Raw genomic sequence first — 23,448 nt, forward strand, 5'->3', positions numbered from 1 at the left:
AAATCAACAACAATAACAAAATACCAAACATTGTCCAATTTTGGCCGGTCGTTCATGCAACTATAACATTTTTAACTGAAAATTGTCGTTGGTTTTAATTATATTTGGTGTTTATGGTAATTGGTCTTACACGTAAGTACAATAGTTCCAGGAATTCATGAGACTCATGCTGTAACCCTTTTTATCATTCAAAAACAGCACCTAACATCAAATGGAAATCGTCGCCATCAAAGATCTGTACCCGGGACTTAAAAATGTAAACGTAATATTCATAGTCCTGGAGGTAGGACCGGTCACGCTGACCAAGGAGAACCGCGAGGTCCGCACGTTCAAGGTGGCAGACCAAAGCGCCGCCGTCAACGTCTCAGTTTGGGACGAACCCGGCAAGCTGCTAATGCCCGGCGACATCGTCCGGCTAACCAAGGGCTACGTGGCCGTGTGGCGCCAATGTTTGACCCTGTACTCGGGCAAGAACGGAGAAATCCAGCGGCTGGGCGACTTTTGCTTCACGTTCAACGAAATGGTCAACATGAGCGAACCGAACCCGAACCTAACGGCGGTGGCGGCATCGGCCGGGGGAGCCCACGGGAACGGAGCCACGCCGGGTGGGAAAGGGGGAGCGGGTCGGCAGCAGGCCGGCGGAGATGGTGCCGGTGGGAACCAGCCGGGTGGAGTGGGGGCGAAGGTTAGCCAGGGCGGTGGCCGGTTTGCGAATGCTGGTGGTGGTGGTGGCGGTGGCGATCAGAGCAAATCTTCCCCCAAGAACGCACCACGGACGGGACGCAGTGGCCAGTCGAAAGGGGCGGCGGCGAAGAATGATCGGAGATAATTGGAAGGGGGTTGAATTGGCGTTTTTTTAAAAATAGTTGTGTAAGATCAAAATAAATAAAATTGAAAATGAATGATGCGCATTGGCTTGATTTTTTTTTTTCCTAAAATGGACATTCCTTGAAACTAGAACTTGAATTCTGCTTGAACATTTTTGTATACAGTCGACTCTCTGGCTGTCGATCTTCTCGATATCAATATTGCTCCAGCTGCTAATAAATTTTTCAGTCCCTGCAGAAAGCATGCTTTGATTTTTCGTTCTATAATTTGATACCTCCCGCTCTCGACGATCCCTTCAATATCGACAACGAGAGAGTCCATTGCAATCTATAAATGTTCTTGAAACATAATATGCAGTATATCCAGGTGTTTAAGCGAAAATGGCGTTCGAATGGTGAACGTCCGAAATGTCAAAATTACGCAGTGGTACCAATATTCCGGAAAAAGTGTGCCATAGCATGACAGCCACATTTGTTTTCTAATGTTGGTGCTACTGCGCGATTTTGACATTTCGGATGTTCACCATTCGAACGCCAACTTCGCTTAAAAACCTGGATACTTTTTTTTTGATAGATTGACAATATTTGTGATTAAATTTTATGAAATCATGCGTATAAAACTTATGATAGATGAACAGAATTCAAGTATTCATGAATATTATTTCATGATTTCGTGAAATGATTCATGAAATCATGAACAGTTTCATTAGAGATTCCTAATGGATAATGATTTTGAGAACATTTTAATTGTATCGTACAAATTACAACATAAAAAGAATAGTGCAGTTGAAAAAAATTGAAGATTTTTTTGAGATTTGTTATTTGTTAGTTTATTAGCCACGTTAAAACATTTCACCATTAATACTATAACATATATAGAAAAAACAAGCATTGAGACACTTTTTCAAATAAACCAAAAATTTATTCTTTTTAAAATCACAGTAACTTAAACCTAACATTCGCATTCACATATTTGAGCTTGGTTTGATTCGCATATTCGACAATTACCGGAGTACACTCTGTTGCTATTTATCTATTCGAAGTCTTCACCCATTCGCCGAACCATTCACGGCCACTTGGACCGCATCTTCCCAGTGGGAGGGACCAAGTTCGCTGGACCAGTGCGGCCACGTTTTGATCACTTCGTACAGCTTGCGGCCGGGGCTCTCGAACGGTGCCAGCTGCCGGTGCCCGTACAGCCGGTAATGCTCGTGAAGCTTTCCCAGCTCGACGCCCAGCGCCATCAGCTGGCGCGCGGCACTGAGTTGGGTCAGCGGCGCTTCCACGTCGGTGAACGTCCCGATAAACGCGATGCAGATGCTGCCCTTGTTGAACCCCTTCGTGTGGGCACCCTGTTTGTCCCAGCCGCGACCCTCGTAGGCGTTCCCGTCGGCACCGACCAGGAAGTTGTACCCAATGTCGGAGAAGTTCTTCGAATCAGGAGCCATGTGGAATCCCTGGATGCGACTCGTCATGGCAACGCACTGTGACTGCAAAAAGGCAAGGCTTTCTTTCAGCGAAATTCAAATAAATTACAAGTACTCGCTATCCAAATGTAGTTTCAACGTGTTTTAGTCAACTTTCGGCTCAGTCTTTTTTAAAACGTTGTGTAAATTTACAAATCATCACAATTTTCCAATCACTCTCAATCAAGCTCATCGCTCCAGTGGGGATGCTTTTTCAGCTCTGTGTACAGTAATGTCCCCGGACTGTCGGTTGCCTGCAGCTGGCAAGCACCGTGCAGTCGGAACTTCGGCGTCAGATAGCCACTCTTGGTTCCGTTCGCCAGTAGGGCGTCCAGCATGTCCATCTGAGCTTTCGATGGCTTTATGTGGCGGTAATCTCCGATGAAGGCGATGCCCTCACTTTTGGAATTTTGGCCTACGATTAGATTAAATTAAGATGCTGCTTAGAATCAAAAAACTTGATTTATTAAAGTAGGTACCTCTTAGGAACGCTCCCACTTTGAGCCAACCGCGACCCTCGTAAACATTGCCATCGCCTCCGATCAGGAAGTTGTAGCCAATGTCGCCGTAGTTTTCCGCACCGATGTGGTGGTCCTGGATAAATCGGACCCGGTAGGTGCAAGCACTCTGGAAAAAGGGAGTACAAACGTCGGTTTTGAGACCATTCTTGCATATTTTGTTTGAATCCGTTTGTTTTCATTTTGGGATCGGATTCATAGTCGAAAAATTTCGAGAAGGAGGAGCAGTAAATGGAGTCGGGGTCTGCAGAATTGTAGAGATCGTGCCGGTTAAATTCCGAGGTCATTGGGCATTGCCAGGCCCCGCCTAAACATAGAACAAAACCCAGACGGGTTCTCGACCTATCTTTAACTTCCAATCCAATTAGACAAGCTACCGAACAAATACTGTATTTATATATTTTGTCGAAGTCGAATTATTGTGAGTTTTGGTTAGGTTAGTTAGTTTTATTAGTTTATATTATAATTATTTAAGTTGATGATTCCCTTAAAACGATGTTTTTAAGGTCCCCCCCCCCCTTTTTCTTCATTGTCTAAACCGAAACACAATTGAAACACACATTTGGATAGCGAAATACACTGAAAACATTATTTACACAAGTATAAATAACTGTACACCAAATCCCTTATCAACTGTATTACGCACTTGACTAGCCCTGAAGTACCCCTAATGGAGTCAAAGTCCTTACCTGAGTGCTGCATTCCTCGGTAGCCGTGTGGGCGATGATAACCTTGTGCACCGGAAGCACCAGATCGTCAAGCTTTTCCCGGGGAGGCTGCGCAAGCCACTCGTTTCGGGTTACGATCCGCAGCGGCTTAGCATCCGGCAGGAAGTCATCCTCTGGAAACGGCGTGAGATTTAGCGTTGTTTTTTCTTGATTTAGCAAATATTCAAGTAATTTCAACTACAAATTTTGTCCACGAAAGGGTTCAAAAAGGGCCCCGATCAAAAAGATCAACAACTTAGTAAGGTATACCTATGCCCGTATCCGGAGGCACGTACGCCCGGTCGTCGTCGCCGTCGCCGTAGTGGGGCCTTAATCTAGGTTTACCTGCGGACGTTGTCACGTACACCACGGTGGCGATGGTAACAACGATAAACATAAGAGCCACCAGCACTATCGCGCTCAGCAGTGGCTTATCCCGGATGATCGACTTGAGACTAGATCGCCACGAGAGCGGCAGTTGGGCGGGCTGTGATGATAGATCTGGAAGGAATTGAAAAGCGATTTTTGAGTTTTTTTTTTTTCGTAAAAACTTGTTTTATTAGACTTTTTGTTGTTGTTTTCTTTTACATTGTTTTTGGGGTGTCTTCTTACAATAATTGCTTTTGTTACATTTTTATTATAGTGGATAGAACAATAGAAATAGTAAGAAGATTGTTTAATAGGACACTTTTGAAAGGTTCATAAGATTTTTGCCTTTTGATTACTCAAAAAATCAAATTTCGGATGTGAATGTTCACTGTTCAGTGTGGACAAAATAGCACCTTATTCTCACAAAGTACAGTCCAAACTCGTTTATCCGAAGCTTCGATTATCCGAAGTTTCGATTATCCTAAGATCGATTATCCGAAGGTTTGTATGGGACTTAGAATAATCGAATCATGCAAAAAAAAAAGAAAACAATTCTTATTTTATTTATTTTATGATTTAAAAATTTAATTTCAGTTCTGTGATCTCATTTTAGTCAAATTTGAGTTGTTGATTGCCTTTTAGCATATCAAATACACTTTTTCGGTATTTCAACCCCGCCATTTTGGCCGCCATCTTGGATTTAAAAATTAAAAATCACTTTAGAGCATGTTTGGGGTCATATTAAAGCTTAATAATCTCAAACAAGACAACGTAAAAACTTTTTTTTTGTGATTCGATTGTCCGAAGATTCGATTATCCGAAGTCCGAAGTTATCCAAAGTGTAATAAAAATTATAAAGAAAAAAATATTATTAGGCTTGGGGTCTCATAATAATAAGGTATGTGAATCTTAAAACAGAGCGGAGACACGTGTTTGGAAATTGTCGAACAATAGAGCTTTATGACGTTTCGCGTACGCAAACTAGCGCACCATTTGATTTTGCTGGCCGGGCAAAACTTAACCTCACTATTTTTGTGTACGTAGACGCAATACAGGCGAACGTAAATAACTCGATGGTGTTGAAACGTCAACATCAGTTTGACAACTGGTTTTGGCAGTTGAGTGCTTTTTAATTCGAATACGTTCGAATTAGCGAGCATTCGAATTGGCGGACATTCGAAGTAGCGAAATTCGAATTAACGAATCCGCTCAGTAAATTGCATGACAGGGATGTCACATTATCCAAGTTATTTTTGTTGTTGTTGATTCGTTGTGATCGTACTATCTTGTCACACGTGCATTTTCGGCAAAACTGAGTTAAGAACGCCATTTTGCGCAGCTCTCAAAGCATCACATTTTATCCTTTACAGATCCTCAAAATTCAAGATAACTCATTACATTATTGTCACTCTTCATATCAAGAAGTTTTTACCAGGTCGTGTTATTTTGACACACCCTGCAAATAGCTCTAAGTCGGACAACTGGTCAAAGGGAATTTAGTCAGAAGCAGTTTGACACACGTACTTGTCGACTACTGTAGACATTTTTAGTTATAAGTCGGGATTATGAGGCCAAATTCAACCAAACTTCAGAACAATGCAAAGAACGGTCAGCACAACAAAACGTGTTTGTTATTGTTTACATTGCGTGTTCTAAATTTTGTTTATTCAAGGTCAAACATAAAACACGTTTTTCTCGGAACGTCAAAAAGCGACAAACAAACGTCGAATTACGGATCACCATTAAATATTATGAAAATTTGAATTTTCCTTCGATTTTCAGTGTTCAGTTCCTTCGAGCTAGTGGTTGTCATTATCTCAAATTAGATGAATTTGCCACGTTTTGATTTGAATTATATAAAAAAGACGACTTCAAACATAGTTGAGGCATAAAAAAATAAATACTTAAAAAATCAAGTTTTGGCAGCAATACTGGTATTATTTGGTTGACAACATTTTTCTTAAAATATTTTCTAGCAATTCAAATGTTAAAATATATTCAATATAAGCAGAACTTATTTCTTGTAAAAACAAAAACGTTTATTTTTATTTTTGTAAAACAACTTTTTAAGGCCTATCCACTCTAAATTGCTTTGAAAACATTCAAACACATTTTTTTTTCTGCAACTTTTTTTTACAAGACTATTTTATATAAAAAAAGTTATAGTCTGAGAACCCAGCTTAGTTTTGAAATACCTTCTGAAAAATTCTGCAACTTAAATTAAGAAAAAAAATGGTTTAGTCGACAAAAAGTCACAATAATTTTATGAATTTAAAAAAGTGCTCAACAGTTCATCTTTTTAACAAAATAAAAACCTATTGTTTCCTGTAATCTTGTTTGAAAAATTTCAGAGCATATCGTTTTTGTTCTAGAAAAATGCGGAATAAAAATGGTTAAAAAAGAATTCTCCCAAGTGCAACTCAGTTATCCTCTTTTCATAATTGACAGTATTGGTAGAAAAACTATATATTTTTTCGAACAGAAAACACTAATAATGTTTCAAAAAGTTATTATTTTTCTTTATAAAAAGTTTCCGATTGAAATAATAATACATTTCTGATTTCCAGAAAATCGAATAAAATACCATGAGCTTATACAAATAACAACATAAAATCAACAAATAAGTTACTATACAAATCTTATAAACTTCTTGTCTTTGGCACTGATTTTGTGGGTGTTTCTTAAACTAGAGGGCTTTTGTTAATTTGATTTGGTTAACCGCGGTGGATTTTCTTGAAATAATTCGAACTGTCAAAAATCCAACAAAGGATCTACCGGTGGATACTTTTCTACCACAGTTTTTTGTGTGATCAATGTGGTAGATGTTTTGGTGGATTTTTGACAGTTCGAATTATTTCAAGAAAATCCACCGCGGTTAACCAAATCAAATTAACAAAAGCCCTTAGACTTCAATGTTAGGGCGTTTCGGTTTTTGTTCATTTGGATACCTGCACCATTATGAAATACTGATATGTTTATCATAACTTCATTTACATAATTCTTTCATTGATTTTTAATGTTTATTTCTAAATCTTTTTGCAATGTAGGTTTTAAAAATTATCGCATTGCCTTATTTAAAATAATTTGTACATAGAGTTCAGTAACTCTTTTGGCAAAAAATCTATTTACAAAATTAAAATGGCTTCATTCTTCTGTTCTCGCTGATCAGTTTCGTTAAATATGGCAAATTTACGATATATTTATTGAACTCTGTTTGTATCTTGCCAATGTGCTCTTTAAGGGCTGGATTTTTCTCTAAAATTAGCCCAACGTATTTGACCGCGTCTTCCAAGTTTATTAGCTTGCCGTTTTTCGTGGCTAGATTAAGATTTGGTTTCTTCAAGTTGCTTTCGAGTATATTTAAGATTGTTTGGAAGTTACCACTTACAATCAGAAGACTTTTGAAAAGCTTATCCTGAGTCATTGGAGCAGACTGTCGGCTTGATTTGTAAATTTTAGAAAGAACATAATTGTGCCAAATTCTGTTTAAAGCTTTGGCAAAATCTAAAAGGGTGCCAGCCGTGGAATGTTCCTCAAATTTCGACAACTGGACTAGATTTGATTTCCTGACTTTTAACCACCTTATGATAAGTGACATAGCTTCGTTGAAAAATGCTATAATCTTCTCGCATAAAATTCTTACAATAAGTTTTTTCACTGAGCATCGGAAACTCAAAATTATTGAATCGAAAATTGAAGCTTCTATCGGCTTTTTAAAACTTTTCACTTCGAAATCCCTGTTTTTCCCGCTGCAAATAGTGCCCTTACCTTTCTTCTTCTGGCTCGGAAGTCCCGCCTCTCCGTCCGTTTCCCGGTACCCTTCGTTGACCACTCCACCGCCAACCCCGTTGGTGGCCTTCCGGTCGTGGTAGATGTTCTTGATCACGACCTGGCCCTTGATGTAGGTCTTGTTGCCGAACGTGATGTCGGACGAGTTTTGTACCGCGATGCTGCCGATGTTGGGCCGCTCCGGGAGGGCCGTTGCCGTCACCACTGACGTTTCCGGTCCGGCCGCCGGAAGCCGCACCATCTGACTGCCGGGCTGCAGCGAGTTCGGAATGCGTTCGATGGCCTTCTTAATCTGCTCGTTGTCGCACAGGTCGCTGTCGCTGTCACTGCTCGAATCGAAGGCACTCGAACCGTCGCCATCGTCGCCGTGGCCACTGACCGGGTTGCCATCTTCGTCTTCGGTGATTGAGGAGATCGAAATGTTGTGGCTGCTGGTGTTGTCGGCCTTGTCCAGGTCCGGACGGATCCCGGTAGTGGAGTGCGGACCTCCGGTGGACGTGGACGGGCCGGATTCAGCACCCGTTGCAGTGCCGTTGGGCGTCAAAGGAGGGGAGGGATTGGCTATGAGTTGACTTTTCGCTTTGGCCATCGCAATTCTGGCATCCTCGTTCTCACATGGCGTTGGGTGCCATTTGGAGCTCGCCAAGTTAAGCTGTGCTACACACTCGATAACGCCCGGCTGAAAATAGTTTAAACTCAATGTTATCTGGCGGCACTACCCGACTGTTTGCATGTGCTTATTGTGTGTGGAGTGTGAGGGGGCTTCAATGCAGTTTGCTCGCGTGTTTTGATAGTGGGGCTTGATTAAATTATCAGTGCCAAGTTACATCATTAGATTGGAAAACATCTGCAATTAGCTGCAACAATTTACTCGATGTGGAAGAAGGAATTTCTGGATATTAGGCAAAAATATTTTTTAGCTGATTAAAATACAACTTCGTCCATTTTTTTTATTCGCCTGATTGTCAGCAAATGACCAGAAACGTGCAAAAAAGTAACACAAAATTATTTTTGAGATTCTTACATTTTTTCCTGAAACTTTGCTTGTTCTTAGGGACTATCCATAACCCACGTGGACACTTTAGGGGGGGGGGGGGGGGGGGGATGGTATGGCGATTGTCTACGCTCCATACAAAAATGTTTTTTTTTTTTGGGGATGAACTTCAAAATTTCAATGGAAATTGAGTATCTCTCGTTCAAAGTGCCAACAATCAGACATATCGATTTTATTGCTCAAGTTTTGTTTTAAAACACTGTGATCATAACTTATCAGGGTCATGTCGTAATGCTGTAACCTTTAAACAAAGCTGTGAGCTTTTTTGAGATGTTTATATAAATACGTTTTCACTGAGAATCAGTTTAAAAGTGTGTTCCTAAAGAATATTTCAGGATACATTTTTAATGCAAGTTTCTATTTAAATTTGCCGCCTGTTCAAGGTTATTATTTTTTGAAGGAAATTAAAAGCTTCATGATTTGTTTGTGGTATTTTTTTAAATTAAATAATTACAGTAGCAAAATCAAAGGAATCAAAAGCACTAAAACGTCTAAATTTAGCTGTCAGTTATTACAGTTAGCCAATTTGGATCCACACATAAAATAATCGTAATCGTAATCGTAACCGTAATCGTGAATTGTGTTTGTGAATTTGAGAGCCACGAAGGAATTTATTCATGAGTATGGTGCATTTGCACTATAAACGTGAATATATTCCTTCGTGGTACTCAAATTCATGAACATAATTCACGATTTCGACAATTTACTTTTTGCCGTGCAGTAATTAGAACCCGCTCTCAAAATACCGATATTATGAAAAAAAGCAAGATGTTACATCCGATTTTCAATAAGAAAACCAAAACAATCTATACAATTTTAGCATTTCAAAGAATATGTAATTCGAAATAATGATGTTTTTTGCTTCATATAACTGTCAAGTATCTCTGGGAAAATTTCGGAAAGTTTGCTGATGTAGTTCTCGAGATACAACCATTTTAAAATGATATTTCCGACTTTTTCAAAAAAAAAAAATGCATAAATAAACGTAATATTATGAATTCTGCATAATTTCCAATCGATTTTACTGGCCAATGAAAAGCTTAAATTGCCAGTTAGGAGGCAAACACAATTATTCAATGTAATAATAGATGAAGAATCGATTGATAAACAGAGCCACGGTGCTCAAAATACCGTATTATGATAAAAAATATGCAATCCGAGATTTTGGGGTCTATCGATTCCTTACACCATAGGGCACCTCTGTGCAAAAAATAAAAAGCACATTCGCTGATGTAGTTTTTGAAATACAGCCCTTTTAAGATGTTACATCCGATTTTCAATAAGAAAACCAAAACAATCTATACAATTTCAGCATTTCAAAGAATATGCAATTCGAAATAATGATGTTTTTTGCTTCATTCAGTCATTTTAAAATGTTATTTCCGACTTTTTCAAAGAAAATCTATAAAATCAATACAATTTCAGCACTTTAAAGAATATGCAATTCGAGATAATTATGCCATTTGCTTCTTATGACTGTTGAGTATATGCGGAACAGCCATTTTAAAATGTTATTTCCGACTGTAAACTATCGGCTCTGAACAAATAAACTTGTCATTGAATTCGATGTATTGATTTTCTTCGAAAAAGTTGGAAATAACATTATAAAATGGCTGTATCTCGAAAACTACTAACTTTGCCCAGAGATACTTGACAGTTATATGAAGTAAAATTCATCATTATCTCGAAATGCATATTCTTTAAAGTGCTGAAGTTGTATTGTTTTTTTTTTATAAATTTTCTTAGAAAAAGTCGGAAATAACATTTTAAAATGGCTGTATCTCGAGAACTACATCACGAAACTTTCTAAAACTTAGCCCAGAGATACTTGACAGTCAAATGAAGCCAACGTCATCATTATCTCGAAATGCGTATTCTTTAAAGTGCTGAAATTGTATTGATTTTATAGATTTTCTTTGAAAAAGTCGGAAATAACATTTTAAAATGACTGAATGAAGCAAAAAACATCATTATTTCGAATTGCATATTCTTTGAAATGCTGAAATTGTATAGATTGTTTTGGTTTTCTTATTGAAAATCGGATGTAACATCTTAAAAGGGCTGTATTTCAAAAACTACATCAGCGAATGTGCTTTTTATTTTTTGCACAGAGGTGCCCTATGGTGTAAGGAATCGATAGACCCCAAAATCTCGGATTGCATATTTTTTATCATAATACGGTATTTTGAGCACCGTGGCTCTGTTTATCAACCGATTCTTCATCTATTATTACATTGAATAATTGTGTTTGCCTCCTAACTGGCAATTTAAGCTTTTCATTGGCCAGTAAAATCGATTGGAAATTATGCAGAATTCATAATATTACGTTTATTTATGCATTTTCATTCAAATAAAGGTTTCCAATTTTATTTTTTTGTTAATTTTAACTTTTTGTATGGAGCATGGTTTTTCGCTTTTGAGAGTTTGAAAGATTTTGCTAAATCTAAACAAAAATTCAAAATTCGAAGTGCAAACGAATACCTCGCCTCTTTCCAGCTATCTTTTAACACTGCGGGTTCTGTTAAATAGTTACCGCATTGTCTCGGAATTGCAAGTGTCCAAAAATATAAAATTTAATGTAGATTCTACAATGGCAGAAACAACAAACTATTTCGGCCTCCGCAGGTAAACATTTAAACTGTTGATCTTCTTCAATCAAAATTGATGATTTTTCCCATACAAACTTCAAAGGTTTAGGAGGAGAGGTTTCCATGGTTAGTTTGAGCCAAAATTATGAAATTAGCTAAGTGGTATTAGCAATAGTAGTCTAATAAGGGACATGACCACGAGTCATGAGATTTTTTAGGTTTCACAAGGCTAAAACACACCTAACAATTAAAATATACTTGGAAGTTTCCTTTTATTTTTGTGCAAAAACGCTGATTGTTTTTATTTCCTACAAGGAAAAAAAAAATAACTTCCAGTACTCATCCCGTGGGATCCACCCAATAATCAATCAGCTGTATGCTATGACAAACGTGCCCATACGATCGTCTCAAAGTAGTTACATTACGACGCCCATCGACGACGCAACACACTTGTTGCGGCGGGAAATTCCAAAATCCAATCTTCGCCAGGATCGATCGGTGACGCCATTTAGCCGACCTGCTGGCCTGTGTAGGTTTAATACAATTAAAACTCAACGACACAAACCGCGGCAATGCTGGTTGGGCTGGTGTGAATGAGCTTGTCTGGTTGATGTGTGTTTTTGTGAAAATACACATTCCCATGTTGATTTTGCAAACAATACACGCGGATGACAAGTGATCGCCGTCCATACGGGCAGACACGAGAAAAAGTGGCTGGATTTGCCGCGATGGATTATTCTATATTTGTAGAGAGATACTCATTTGCATTGTGGTTGTGATGGTATTTGATAAATTGTTCGTTTTACCGTAATGAACTTTTTTCATACCATAGGAAAGAGATGATTAACCTGTTTGTGACTTCATAGGTTTATAAATTGTTTTGTAATAATTCAAACATCTAATGGCAATACATTTTCAAATTCTTTTCTCCAAGTTGAGGAACACTCGGAGATCATCAGAGAATATTGCTTGCTTGCTTTTATCGCAAATTTCCACAAATCACTCTGGAAAAAAACGCAGTGATTTGACAGACTTGGTAACACATTTGTGCTGAATAAGTGTTATCGACACTAGTTGGCGGGCAAATCGTCAAGTGCACCACTTGTGAAGATTCGATGACTCCACCATAAGCCTCTCTCAAAGTTTATCAATGTAGGTTCCTCTCGTGGAAGAAAACAGCGATTAGTGGTTCGTTTGTGTGCGTGTCGATCGCGAACTGAATCGCAAAGTGGTTGAAGGTCGTCGTGACGATGATCTTCGACCACGTTCCCAATCCGGAGTCTTGAAGCTGTGTTTTCGTTCACTTGGACAGCGAGCATCAAAACAGTACTCCTTGATAATAAAATGACGATGTTCGTTCCATTTAGGCTTCCGGTTGTTCAGCGGCTTGTGATGTTGTTCTGTTTAGATAAAATTCACTTCCATCACCGCATGCAGTAAACACCGTAACGACATTCCCTTTCACTTCAAGTCACTATCAATGAAGCAAGAGAGACACACGGCGGCTGAGCTTATCATTTTCTTGTTTGGACTGCATATTTCCAAGAAAACATTTCTTCCCTCACTTCTACACTTCGAAAGTTGAACCCCGATGATCACCTCTGTCAACTGATTGAACTGCTTCAAACTGGATAAGCGCACAATTAGCCGTTTCCTTTGTGTGTCCCGCTGAACGAGTCCTATGGTAATGAAGCGACTTGATGACCCGAACGCGCGGCGGAAGAGTATACGAAAACGATCCGATCGGTTGCGCGATTCGTCTGCGACTATCCGACGAGCAGGCTACGCGGGACCGCGTCGTTGATGTCGCGAATTTGGTATGAATACCAGTTCCAGTCACGTAGTGGTTGGTGCTGGAGTGGAACTCTCTCTCTCTGCTGCTAACCCTTGGTTGTAAAGTTTTACTTGCTTGATTGACGAGAAATTTTTGCAGCCCGTATCATATGAACAGCGAAATGCTGACAATACTTGTGTCAAGCTAACATCCTCATTTATGAAGAAGCAGAAGAGTAGATGAGCTGAATCAATATTCATTTTGCAATGCGTTGCATTACCATTAAACACCGCTGAACCCGTCATAATGTTTATGCTTGAACTTTTATGCAAAACTAGCTAAACCCGACAAACTTCGTCTCGTCTTTTTTTTCGTTTCTTTACGTTTTAAGCTTGTTTGCTTATTCAGCCTCCTGTGATCTAAATTTGATTTTACGTAACTTTTCCCATGCAATCAGCAGATTTTCCGGAATCGGTTCCAGAGTGGCCAAATTTGTCACTTCTTGGCGTAAGAACCTTCCTTGGGCTTATACGAACCCAACGCAACAAAAAGCACCTCGATCCGACGCTCCGTATTGAACTGATTCGCGTTCGAACAAAACCGTCGAAATTTTTTATATATATAGAAGAAGAAGATCAGTCTCCGACAAAATTTTACCATAAGTAAACTTCTTGACTTTTTTTTGATAAGGTCCTATAAACAAATGTAAACATTGAGTGTATCCCTTTCACACCTTATGTCAAAGTCCATCGGAGTAAGCGGGATACACTCAATGTTTACATTTGTTTATAGGACCTTATCAAAAAAAAGTCAAGACTTGAAGTAAACCTTCAATTCGACTAAAAACAAATTATCAAAAAACTTCATTTCAAACACAAAACAATGTACCAATGATAAAAGTCCATCCAGCTCGTTCCTAACATAAACTTAAACTGACGTGAGCAGGATAAACTGTTGCTTTACAATGTGTTGCCAAATGTTTTCTTTTTATTTTCTTTCGGGTGCTATACTGCCCACCATTGAAAAAACGGCTAATATCCACTTTTGGCAAAAACGAGATATTAGCACCAGGTGGTAGAGGATGTTCCAACGCATCTTCTGGACCTTGAATTTTACTGAAATAGTGTTTATACTTGGCTGCTCTTATGGGAAATTGCCTTGACGGAGATTTTGTGACAAACACTAAAACGCGTTTTTCTCGGAATACTTGATTTGGCATAATAGCCGAATTTTCAATTATGGGCAGTATATGTTAGCATATACTGTTTTTGAAGCAAATTTGCGAGAAATTTATTAATTAAAAAAAAACACATATTTGTGCAATTCCGTTTTGAAAATACTTTCTTACGCTGTCATTCTATTGTGACGAAATGGTCAACCAATCGCATCCAAAAATAACAATGCTGAAAAGTTTATTAAAACACTCATTTGAGTGCTGAAAAGTACATCTTTTCAGGACTTGTAGCGATAAATAGTTTTCGACACTGTTTTGGGTTTAGAGTTGCCCAAACACACGGCCACCAAACTAAAGCGGGGAAACAAAAGTTTCACAGAAAACTCCTATTCATAAGTGTTTTTCGGAATTGCAAACATCATTATATCGACGCTGTCGTATTAACTTGTCGCACGTCGCTTTTTGACGTTCCGAGAAAAGCGTCCTTGAATAAACAAAAACTAGAGCACGCAATGTTAACAATAACAAACACGTTTTGTTTGGTTGACTATTCTGAGCATCGTCCTGAAGTTTGGTTGAATTTGGTTGCTGCAGTCCCGAGTTATAATTCAAAATGTTTACGGTAGTCAAGCTCGTACTTGTGTCGAACGCGTTCTGACCTGAAATCCCTTTGGCCAATTGTCGCACTTACATCAATATTCATGCTGTATCAAGATAGCACGACAAGCTTGAAACTTCTTTCATATGAAAAGTGACAACAATGCACGGTGTTTTTTCGGTTTTTATTGAATATCTCAGGATTGAAATCGAATTTTAGGGATCTGTGAAAGGTCAAAAGGTGAGGCGATGTGAGCTGCACAAAATGGCGTTCTTAAGTCAATTTTTCCCAAAATGCACCGGGTGATAAATAATCAACATTTTGCAACTTGCAGCATAAAATTCAATTGTGAGAACTTTCAAAACGTACTTTTTTTTAATGTAAAGTTAAACAACAACCTCAAAAAAAACATGGGAAAACAAAATTGGGATTTTTGAGAAATTTGTTTTTATGGGTAAGTCTTCCTTTTTGTGTGAATTGTCCTTACCAATAATTAACTACTACTTTGCTGAAGACACCAAATTGATCAGAAATTTATTTTTAAGATACAGATTTCAAATATTTACATAGCATTTTAGTATGACTACCCCTAATATTTGTATGACAACTTAGACTGGTACAAATTTTATTTAAAGCTGTTGTCCTTCGGCTTTATCTGCCAAATTTACACTAACACACCACACCACAACTGATTCGGAGCGTTTGGTACGGTATGTCCACGCATCCTTCCTCCCCTGATGATTCTGTGAAATGTGATCCGTTCACAGAATCTGTCTCTGCGGTTAATGCAACGCAGTAGGCCTGGCCGCTTTAATTTTTGCTATACATTTTCGGGGTAACTCGGATGTACTGTAATCATTAATATTGACAAGAAAGGATTTGAGGCGTAATCTTACCACAAGTTCTTCCAGGATGCTTTCTTCGGACTGGCTGCGCTTGTGTTCGATTAGATTAGATTAGATTAAAGCTGTTGTCCTTCGGCTCTGCTCGTTGTCAACAGAGGGGGAGTATGTTTTTTCTAAACTTTTTGGCGAAAAGTATCCAATAAAATCTTTTATACAACATTACAATTATGGTACTAACAAAAATTGGGAAAATAAAAAAAATGCATTTTTCTTAATATTTTTTACCAAGGTTTTTCGTCCGGTCCCAAAATACAAAATTTGTGAAAAGATCAAGCAGTATGCAGTGTATTCTGAATATTTTACAGTCGATTTTTTAAGAATTTTCAATGAAAATGTAAATTTTAGTCATTATTTATTTTATTTTTTTCATTCTGCGTGTATCCTCCAGAGCAAGCAGCAGTAAAGTGCTCAGAGCTCTAAAAGTATTTCGAATTTTCCGCCGTAACCGACCGTGATTACCCGCGAGTTTGCTCCACCAGCATGCCGAAGGCCGGCCGTGGCCGTGGCAGTTCGAGTGCGGCCTCGAAAACCCGCGAAGTTCGTCTACCGGCCGAGTGCAAAAGGTAAACAAAACAACGCCGCCGCGTCGTCCGCCATCGCGCAGGGGAGCGTGTGCGCTGATGGATTCAATCCGGAGTTATTACACGCTAATTACCGTGTCCAGGATCGCAGCCCTATAAGAAACAGACTCCGTTCAGGTACTTCCGGCAATCTGTCCACCGGTGGCGCATCAACATCCGCCAACATTCCCACCAGTAACAAGTTCGTGAGACTGAGTGACGAGGAAAGCTACAACAACAACATCGACGGTAGCAGCACTACCGACGACGACGACGACGATGGACGTGCACGCAAAAAAGGTAGTACGACAAAAAAAGTTAATTCTCCGAAGGAACGGCGACCACCTCCAATTTTTGTTTTGGATACGTTGGCGGACGATGTTGACGAGTTGCTGGAAGGCCTCCAATATAGTCTGAAAATTGGCAAATCGAAAGTTCAAGTGATTACTTTCACCAAAAAGAATTTTGATCTGGTGGTGAAAGAACTGAAGCGTAGCAAGTTCTACACATTCGATCCAGTTGAGAAGACCGCTGTTAAGGTAGTCCTGCAGGGCTACCAAGACCGCCCAATCGCCGACCTGAAAGGACACCTCTCGGGTGCCGGAATAACGCCACGGGAGATAAAAGTGCTCTCGCGCAAGACAACAGTCACAGGTACGCACACTCTGTACCTGTTGTACTTCGACCGCGGCACCGTCAAAATCCAAGACCTGCGTCGGACTAAGGCGTTGGACGGTTTTTGGGTAAACTGGCGGTTTTACTCCAAAAACTCAATGGACGTAGCACAATGCCACCGTTGCCAGAAGTTCGGCCACGGCTCGCGGAACTGCACCATCCCGCCCCGCTGCGTGAAGTGCGGTGAAACACACCTCTGGGAGAAGTGTGCACTGCCGTGCAAGGCGGACTTGGGGGACAAGGCAGAGCAAACCAAGGCGCGCATTAAGTGCGCCAACTGTGACGGCAACCATACCGGTAATTACCGCGGATGCGTCGCGCGCAAGGCCTACCTCGAGGAGCAGGAAAAGAGGAAGAAGAAAGCAGCAGCATCCCACCCTTCTCAGCGGAATACGAGCTCTACCGTTCCTGCAGCTGGACAGCGTACGGTTCCAGCGGACAACCCAGCGTTCCCTCCTGGATGGGGGCGATCGTTCGCCAGCGTGGTCGCTGCCGGTAGCGGCGATGCGGCCCAGCAAGAAGTAACCGGAGAAGATCTCTTCACCTTGCCGGAGTTCTTTGCTCTAGCGGGTGAGATGATGACGCGGTTTCGGACCTGCCGTAACAAGGCGGAGCAATTTCTGGCCCTCGGGGAGCTAATGATTAAGCACATCTACAATAGATAAAAAAAACTGTGATCTAGTTTAATTTTTTTCTATTTCTATCCCCTTTCCTTTGCAATTTCAGTAAGTTTTTTCTAATTTTTTTCTTATAAGCAATAATCGTGCCAAAATGGATTGAGATTTAACACACAGCTGAAAGGAACTCCAAAACTCTGTTATGTACTGCGAATGAACTGATTGTTACATGATTATTCACTAATAAAACCGAATTGAATTGAATAGTCATTATTTTGTTTGCCCCTTAATTTTTAGAAAAAAGTTTGGAGGGGGAGGGGGTGGGGACAGAAGCTTGGAATAAAATTTGCGTTTGCCTTTTTGGATGAATGGAAGACAACAATAAATGTGACTCGATTATCCGAAGGCTTCGAGTTACGAAAATATAGTTTCTTTCGATGTCTAATTTTTATTGTCGAGCTTAAATATGACACCATCCGAGATGGCGGTGATGAAGTATTGAGAAAATGGTGATCTATCAGGCAATAAAAAAAAGTTAATCTTTCCCAGTTCCTGAGGGGAACACCCTTGAAGAGTATCGGGGCCGGCATTTACAAAGCGGATTCAGTGGCAATTTCATTCTCAACTTAATGTTAACATGTTAAGGTTAATGTTAACATTCCATAGGTCGCCTTCCTAAGGTGTCGTGATAAGGTCCAGTTTGTGACGATACACTACCTTCCCTTTACTAAGCAATCGAATCCAGAAGGGAAAAGATCACCAGTTGTGTTAGTCCGAGCCGGGGTTTGAACCCCGATCTACCGCTTACTAGGCGGAAGCGTTACCACTAAGCTACGTGGCTCGGTCAATCAACCACTCAAATTTTGTTCAAACTGGGTTGCAGATCTCAAATCTTATGTTAAAAGTAAGGAAAAAAACCAAACCCCTTGTTTTGTTGATGCTTTGATTACACGAAGTCGCATACAAAACATTCGAAAATCGAACTTCGGATATTTAAAGCTTTCGACAATCGAGTCTAGACTGTATTCATCATTTACCGAAGTTTCAGAGGATTACTCTGAACTGAAATCGATATATTTTGCACAGGTACAGAAAAGTGTGTTAAAGTTGAGGTATTTATTGTTGTCAACATATTTAGTAGTAATTCACTCGAAAAAATCATGAAACAAAAATGTCTTAATCGTTTTTGAATATTTGCAAGTTATTTTGTAGTGGCAGAGGAAGTTGAGCAAATAAACTTTGGAAAATTATGGTAAAGGCTTTTTACATTAAATGGCCAAACATAGTACCGTCATCAGGGGTGACATCGGGTCTGGGGGGTGAGATTGGGTCATACAAAAATGCTTTAATTTGTTTGACCCAATCTCACCCCCAGACAGAATGTCACCTCTGGTGACGGTATTTAAAAATAAATGTATTTTTTTCTAAACTTATGATATTTGCCAAAGCATTTTTCTACTTAGTTTTATTGTTCAAATGCTAGACATAAATGCCAACTAAATACCGTTTATCCCGACATTCTTAACGTCACAACATACTAAATCAAACAGCGTTCTTACATCACTAATCACACAACTCTTTCGTTATGGAGCAAACTTTCATGACGTAGAAGAAACTAATCGCGTATTGCGTCATCAATTGACGAAAGAAAAATTCACAAACGAAACCTTTGTCAGTCAGTCGTTTTGGAAGATTTGTGGAATATATTTTTCATGTTGTCATACCATTCTTAATAGTTTTAATAATATTTTTTATGAAGATTCATTCAAAAAAAAAAAAAAACATCAACTCACTGCAGAAGATGTATTTTCTTATCCTTCTGTTTGATGTTGCTGTTAGGATCAACTTTAGTACACGTTGTAGAACCTACACGTAGTTTCCAGTTGAATGATTCAATCTACAGTTCAGCGAATGATTTTTGCATATCAAAGAGTAGTATCTTCCCTCTAGACAAGATTGATGGAACAATTATACGATTCGTTTATGAACATTAATGTTTACAAAGCATGCAATCGAATAACACCCGCTAATTAGTGCGTATTCGTGATGTAAGATGTGTGATTTGAATTTCAATCGGTATTAGCATAGTAAGTGATGTGTGACTTAGCTTAACACTGTGTAGATTTATCTTTGGAAACTTGGTGATTCTTATTCTCGCAATAATTTTTATTGCATTTCGTTGTTTTTACTTTTGCTGCCCAGAGCGCTAGTTGCATAAGTTAACCGCAAAACCAGTAAATCCCTTTTTTCACGCACAGAACAATGCTCAAACTATTTACATACAACATACTGCGTTAATGAGCAATTAATTATAAATATGCCCGCAGGCGGAACTGCGGCTTTGATGTCTGTATTATGGGTTGCACATTTTTACGGATTTGTTTTTTCACGTGGTTGAGATTTTTCCCAGATTTTCCTCACTTTAATTTGAATGAGTTTTTTTCTGACGTTAATCGGCGCGGGCTTCCTTGTTTGCTTCCGTTTGCCAAGTTGCTAATTAAAGAAAGAAATAATTGAAATGCATGTTTTTGTCTAATTGTGTATCCGGCCATTCTGGATTTGTTTTTAACTATTCGATTGAGATAGTCTGTGTTCTACATTTTTGATGAAGAGCAATTCCAGTTCAAATCAGTAATTTTTCTGGTACTTTTGTACCCGACCCTCTCCGATTTTAATGAAACTTTGTAGACATGTTATCCTAGGCCTATATAAGCCATTTATAGGAAATTGGACGAGCTTATATTTCCGGTAAAAATATTTACGAGACTGAAAAATCAAGCCTGTCATATGGAAATTGCCAAAAATCACCAAAAAACCTATTTTTTCAACATTTTTATTTTCAAAACCGCTGTATCTTCCCATGGATTGGACTTAGGACAGTGGTCAATATGGAGACTTTTATGTAAAATTGTCTTTTTTTTTTTTTTTTTTTTTATTTTTTTTATTTTTTTTTTTTAATTTATATTTATTCAGTTTTTCTTTTCCATGTACATTCATTCAGTTAAAATATTATTGAGTGTCCAATCACAATCGATGACTTTTCACCTCAATTTTAAATACTAGCAACTTTCATTTATTCATGAAATATTGTAGCTTTCGCTATTCAGTGATTTCAAGTGTAGGAGGTCCTACATGTACAAAAGGGAAAAGGGATATCTTAAAACTAACTTATAAACTATATAAAGAGCGGATCAATGCAGCTGAAGACTGCAATGATTTTTGTCGAAATGCATCAATTATCTTATTGGACATAACATCCAAAGTGTCAACTTCGGCTAATTGATGAAGTTCACTGGTGCTGAACCAGGGAGGAAGTTTCAGAATCATTTTCAGAATTTTGTTCTGAATCCTCTGAAGTTTTTTCTTCCTGGTTAAGCAACAGCTTGTCCAGATCGGCACAGCATAAAGCATGGCAGGTCTGAAAATTTGTTTATAAATTAACAGTTTATTCTTGAGACAAAGTCTAGAATTCCTGTTTATAAGTGGATACAAACATTTAATATATTTGTTACATTTAACCTGGATACTTTCAATGTGATCCTTGTAAGTAAGGTTTTTGTCAAAAGTAAGTCCAAGATATTTCACTTGATCCTCCCACTTTAAATTTACCTCATTCATCTTTATAATGTGATGACTTTTTGGTTTAAGAAAATCAGCCCTTGGTTTGTGAGGGAAAATAATAAGTTGAGTTTTGCAGCATTTGGAGTAATTTTCCATTCTTTCAAATAAGAATTGAAAATATCCAAGCTTTTTGTAATCTTCTTGTGATGACACGAAGGCTTCTACCTTTGGCGGAGATGCTTGTATCATCAGCAAAAGTGATTTCTGACATCCTGGGGCAAATCAGGCAAGTCAGAAGTAAAAATATTGTATAAAATTGGACCCAAAATGCTTCCTTGAGGGACGCCAGCACGTACAGGTAGTTGATCAGATTTGCTATTCTGATAACATACCTGCAGAGTACGATCCGTCAAATAATTTTGAATAATTTTCACGATATAAATCGGAAAATTAAACCTTTTCAATTTCGCAATCAAACCTTTATGCCAAACACTGTCAAATGCTTTTTCTATGTCTAGAAGAGCAGCGCCAGTAGAATAGCCCTCAGATTTGTTGCTTCGAATTAAATTTGAAACTCTCAACAACTGATGAGTAGTTGAATGCCCAAGGCGAAATCCAAACTGCTCATCAGCGAAAATTGAATTTTCATTAATGTGCGTCATCATTCTATTAAGAATTATTCTTTCGAATAATTTACTAATAGATGAAAGCAAACTAATGGGCCGATAGCTTGAAGCTTCAGCAGGATTTTTATCCGGTTTCAAAATCGGAACTACTTTGGCATTTTTCCAACTACTGGGAAAATATGCCAAATCAAAACATTTGTTGCAAATTTTGACCAAGCTACTTAAAGTTGCTTCAGGTAATTTTTAATTAAAATGTAAAAATGCCATCCTCACCAGGGGCTTTCATATTTTTAAATTTTTGATAATAGATTTTATTTCATTCAGATCCGTATTAAAAACTTCATCTGATGAAAATTCTTGTTCAACAATATTCTGAAATTCTATTGAAATTTGATTTTCAATAGGACTCAAAACATTTAAGTTGAAATTATGAGCACTCTCAAACTGCTGAGCAAGTTTTTGAGCTTTCTCCCATTAGTTAATAGAATATTATCACCATCTTTTAAAGAAGGGATTGGTTTTTGAGGTTTCTTAAGAACCTTTGAAAGTTTCAAAAAGGTTTGGAATAAGGTTTAATTTGTTCGACATCTCTTGCGAACTTTTCATTTCGCAGGAGAGTGAATCTGTGGTCAATAACCTTTTGCAAATCTTTTGAATTCGCTTCAGTGCAGGATCACGAGAACGTTGATACTGTCTTCGGCGAACATTTTCAGACGAATCAGAAGCTGAAGATCGTCATCAATAATGGGAGAATCAAATTTGACTTGGACTTTAGGAATAGCAATATTCCTAGCATCCAAAATTGCATTAGTTAAAGATTCCAAGGCTGAATCAATATCAGCTTTGGTTTCTAAAACAAAATCATGATTTAAATTATTCTCAATATGATGCTGATACCTGTCCCAATTAGCTTTGTGATAATTAAACACAGAACTATTGGGTCTGGTAACTGCTTCATGAGAAAGTGAAAAAGTTACTGGAAGGTGATCAGAATCAAAATCAGCATGAGTCACTAAAGGACCACAATACTGACTTTGATTTGTCAAAACCAAATCAATTGTTGATGGATTTCTAACAGAAGAAAAGCAAGTTGGCCCATTCGGGTATAAAACCGAATAAAGACCAGAAGTGCAATCTCTGAATAGAATTTTACCATTGGAATTTACTTTTGAATTATTCCAAGATTGGTGTTTGGCATTAAAATCACCGATGATCAAAAATCGAGATCTATGCCGAGTAAGTTTATTCAAATCCCCTTTGAAATAATTTTTATTTTCCCCAGTGCATTGGAAAGGCAAATATGCAGCTGCAATCATAATTTTCCCAAAAGAAGTTTCAAGTTCAATGCCCAAACTTTCAATAACTTTTAACTTAAAGTCACGTAACGTGCTATAAGTCATACTACGGTGGATAACTATTGCAACTCCACCGCCATTTCGATTCATTCTGTTATTGGTTATAACTTTATAATCTGGATCACTTTTCAAATAAGTGCCAGTTTTTAAAAATGTTTCGGTTATAACAGCAACATGCACATTATGAACTCGTAAAAAGTTGAAAAATTCATTTTCTTTCGCTTTTAAAGAGCGAGCATTAAAATTCATAATATTGATGGAATTACTTAGATCCATGATTAAACT

The 23,448-nt window shown here is 38.4% G+C and overlaps 2 protein-coding genes across 5 annotated transcripts; one reads left to right on the plus strand and one right to left on the minus strand.

The window, feature by feature from the left end:
- LOC6038233 (SOSS complex subunit B homolog) lies at positions 1-867 on the plus strand. Its single transcript, XM_038262308.1, has 2 exons — positions 1-132; positions 199-867. Exon 2 carries the CDS (start codon positions 212-214, stop codon positions 827-829), a length of 618 nt encoding a protein of 205 aa, XP_038118236.1. The 5' UTR covers positions 1-132; positions 199-211; the 3' UTR covers positions 830-867.
- A 951-nt stretch (positions 868-1,818) lies between these two features.
- On the minus strand, positions 1,819-13,102 carry LOC6038232 (peptidoglycan-recognition protein LC). 4 transcript variants are annotated; one of them, XM_038262295.1, is made up of 6 exons: positions 12,918-13,101; positions 7,656-8,355; positions 3,864-4,019; positions 3,501-3,652; positions 2,773-2,920; positions 2,367-2,708 (listed from the first exon to the last, which is right to left on the minus strand). In XM_038262295.1, the coding sequence occupies exons 2-6, from the start codon at positions 8,263-8,265 to the stop codon at positions 2,473-2,475; spliced, it is 1,302 nt and encodes a 433-aa protein (XP_038118223.1). In that variant the 5' UTR covers positions 8,266-8,355; positions 12,918-13,101; the 3' UTR covers positions 2,367-2,472. The 4 variants fall into 4 exon arrangements, with proteins under 4 accessions (XP_038118222.1, XP_001848058.2, XP_038118223.1 ...); XM_038262293.1 differs by having other exon boundaries at positions 3,789-4,019; XM_038262294.1 differs by lacking the exons at positions 2,367-2,708; positions 2,773-2,920 and adding an exon at positions 1,819-2,317 and having other exon boundaries at positions 12,918-13,102.
- Between the last annotated feature and the right edge of the window lie 10,346 nt (positions 13,103-23,448).

Source organism: Culex quinquefasciatus, chromosome 3 (genome assembly GCF_015732765.1).
Source record: "Culex quinquefasciatus strain JHB chromosome 3, VPISU_Cqui_1.0_pri_paternal, whole genome shotgun sequence".
NCBI lineage: Eukaryota > Metazoa > Arthropoda > Insecta > Diptera > Culicidae > Culex > Culex quinquefasciatus.